We start from the raw sequence: 2493 nt of genomic DNA on the forward strand, positions 1-2493 counted from the left end.
CTTTTTTTGATTCTTTTTTTTTTTGTCCAGTCAATTTCCCGGAATAGTAATAAGAGGATGATTTTGGTTTTGAAGGGAATAAAAAAGGTAATTTGGGCCTTTTTTTTTTTTTTTTTTTTTTTGCTTTTTTTTTTTGTCCAAACACAGCACACATAATAAAGGGGGATAATTTGGACTTTTTGATTTTTTTTTTGATTTTTTTTTTGATTTTTTTTTTTAATTTTTTTTTGTCCGAACACAGCACACATAGTAAAGGGGATAATTTGGACTTTTTGATTTTGATTTTGATTTTTGATTTTTTTTTTACTTCTTTTTTTTTGTCCAGTCAATTTCACATAATAGTAATAAGAGAAGGGGGTTTTGGTATTGCTCTTTTTGCTCTTTCTGTTTTTTTTTGAGCTTCTTTTTTTGAGCATTTTTTTTTTGTTTTTTGTTTTTGATCAAAGACTTCATTTGCTTTGTATGTATATATGTAAAAAGGGATTTCATACCTTGTCTTAATCCAGAGTCTTGTTCCAGTTCGCAGCTTTGCTTCAATCCAGGTCCAGGTTCCAATGCAGAGTTCTTCCGGTTTGTTCATCTTTTTTTGCTTTTTTTTTGCTTTTTTTTTTTGCTTTTTTTTTTGTTTTGTTTTTTTTTTGTTTTTTTTTTTTTTGTTTTTTTTTTGAGAGAGAGAGGAGGGCTTAGTATAGGCCTCAGGGTCGGATTTCTTTTGATCCTTTTGGAGTGGAGGACTTAATGTGCCTGATCATTTCTGATAGGCTTTGGTCTACGCCTCGGTTTTTGGATTTGATCCTTTTGGAGTGGAGGACTTAATGTGCCTGATCATTTCTGATAGGTTTTGGTCTACGCCTCGGTTTTTGGATTTGATCCTTTTGAAGTGGAGGACTTAGTATATGCCTCAAGTTCGGATTTGGTTTTTGATTTTTGGTTTTTGATTTTTGATTTTTGGTTTTTGGTTTTTTTTTGGAACTTGCTTTTGGAATTTTGCATTGGACCCCTTCTTGGAAATCGACTTGGCCTTGAGACTTGGAGGTACAACCCAGATTTTGGACTTTGATAGAAATGCGCCTCTACTTTTGTATGTATATATGTATGTATATAAGTGTGTATATGTATGTTTGTATGACTATGACTATGACTATGACTATGACTATGTGTATGTGTGTGTGTATTTGTGTGTGTGTGTGTGTGTGTGTGTGTGTGTGTGTGTATAAGAAAGAAATAGAAAAATAGAAATTGTGTGTGTTTGTGTGTATGTATTTGTCTACTTCTCTAATTGTGTACTTCTCTATTTGTTTGTATATGTTTGTGTGCTAGGACTAGTACTAGAACAGTACTTGGACAGTTTTTGGACATTTGGACTTGGACTTGGACAAGACTTGGAATTGGATTTGGACTTGGACTTGGACATAGCAATGGACCTTGGCTTGACTATTTTGGAGATTGTACTAGTGACTATGGGGTTTGATCTGAGATAGAGAGATAATTGTGAGCACAATTTTTTCTGGTCAATATTGTTCTGGTTGTTTTTCTTTTCTTTTTTCTTTTCTTTTTTTTTGTATCTTTTCATTTTCTTTTTATATATTTTTTTCTCTTTTTCTTCTTTTCTTTTTTGACTATCTATCTTGATTTGGCTTTGAATCTTGACAGTGACCTTGAGGGTCTCTGAAAAGCCTTTTTTTCTCTGGTGCGCATTTGGAGCCTGTGTTGTAGTAATACAAAAAATGATTAGTCTATGTCTTGAGATAGTTCACCCTTTTTCACCGTACTTACATTAGCCTTTCTTGTGGGCCGCATTGACGTTTGCTCTGGCGCATACTTTGGCCTCTCTTGTAGGATAGTTAGCCATTTTTGCTGGCACATACTGTGGTCTTTCTTGTGGGCTGGTTGGCCCTTTTTGCTGGCACATACTGTGGCCTTTCTTGTGGGGCGGTTTGCCCTTTTCTTCTGGCACATGCTTTGGCCTTTCTTGTGGAGCGGTTTGCCCTTTTCTTCTGGCACATGCTTTGGCCTTTCTTGTGGGCCGGCGTGCCATTTTTTCTGGCACATACTTTGGCCTTTCTTGTGGGCCGGTTTGCCCTTTTTGCTGGCACATACTTTGGCCTTTCTTGTGGGCCGGTTTGCCCTTTATCTGGTGCGCACTTGGAGCCTGCATTGTAACAATACAAAAACAATTAGATTATGTCTTGAGATAGTTTGGTCCTTTTCCTGACACTTACATTAGCCTGTCTTGTAGGCCTGATTGGTCTTTGCTCTGGCGCATACTTTGGCCTCTCTTATGGGCTGGTGTAGCCTTTTTCTAGGCGCCCTTGTTGGGCTTCTGGTGAGCCTTATCGGCTTTTGACGAGGTGTCTTGAGGACACGACATAGCCGACACCTTTGCGGCAGAAATGGAACCATCGAGTTCCCCGGCAGAAGCAACAGGAAGCAACAGGAAGCAAATGTCCGACCAGTGNGATAAATGGCTCCTACCAGTGAGATAAATGGACC

The 2493-nt window shown here is 37.7% G+C and overlaps 1 protein-coding gene across 1 annotated transcript; it reads right to left on the reverse strand.

The window, feature by feature from the left end:
• Positions 1-1777: 1777 nt before the first annotated feature.
• Positions 1778-2403, reverse strand: PHYBLDRAFT_153845 (hypothetical protein; the record flags this gene model as incomplete). Its single annotated transcript, XM_018433275.1, has 2 exons — positions 1778-2152; positions 2269-2403. The coding sequence occupies 2 exons, from the start codon at positions 2401-2403 to the stop codon at positions 1778-1780; spliced, it is 510 nt and encodes a 169-aa protein (XP_018283088.1).
• Positions 2404-2493: the final 90 nt, after the last annotated feature.

The sequence above is a fragment of the Phycomyces blakesleeanus genome (assembly GCF_001638985.1).
Source record: "Phycomyces blakesleeanus NRRL 1555(-) unplaced genomic scaffold PHYBLscaffold_72, whole genome shotgun sequence".
Lineage (NCBI taxonomy): Eukaryota > Fungi > Mucoromycota > Mucoromycetes > Mucorales > Phycomycetaceae > Phycomyces > Phycomyces blakesleeanus.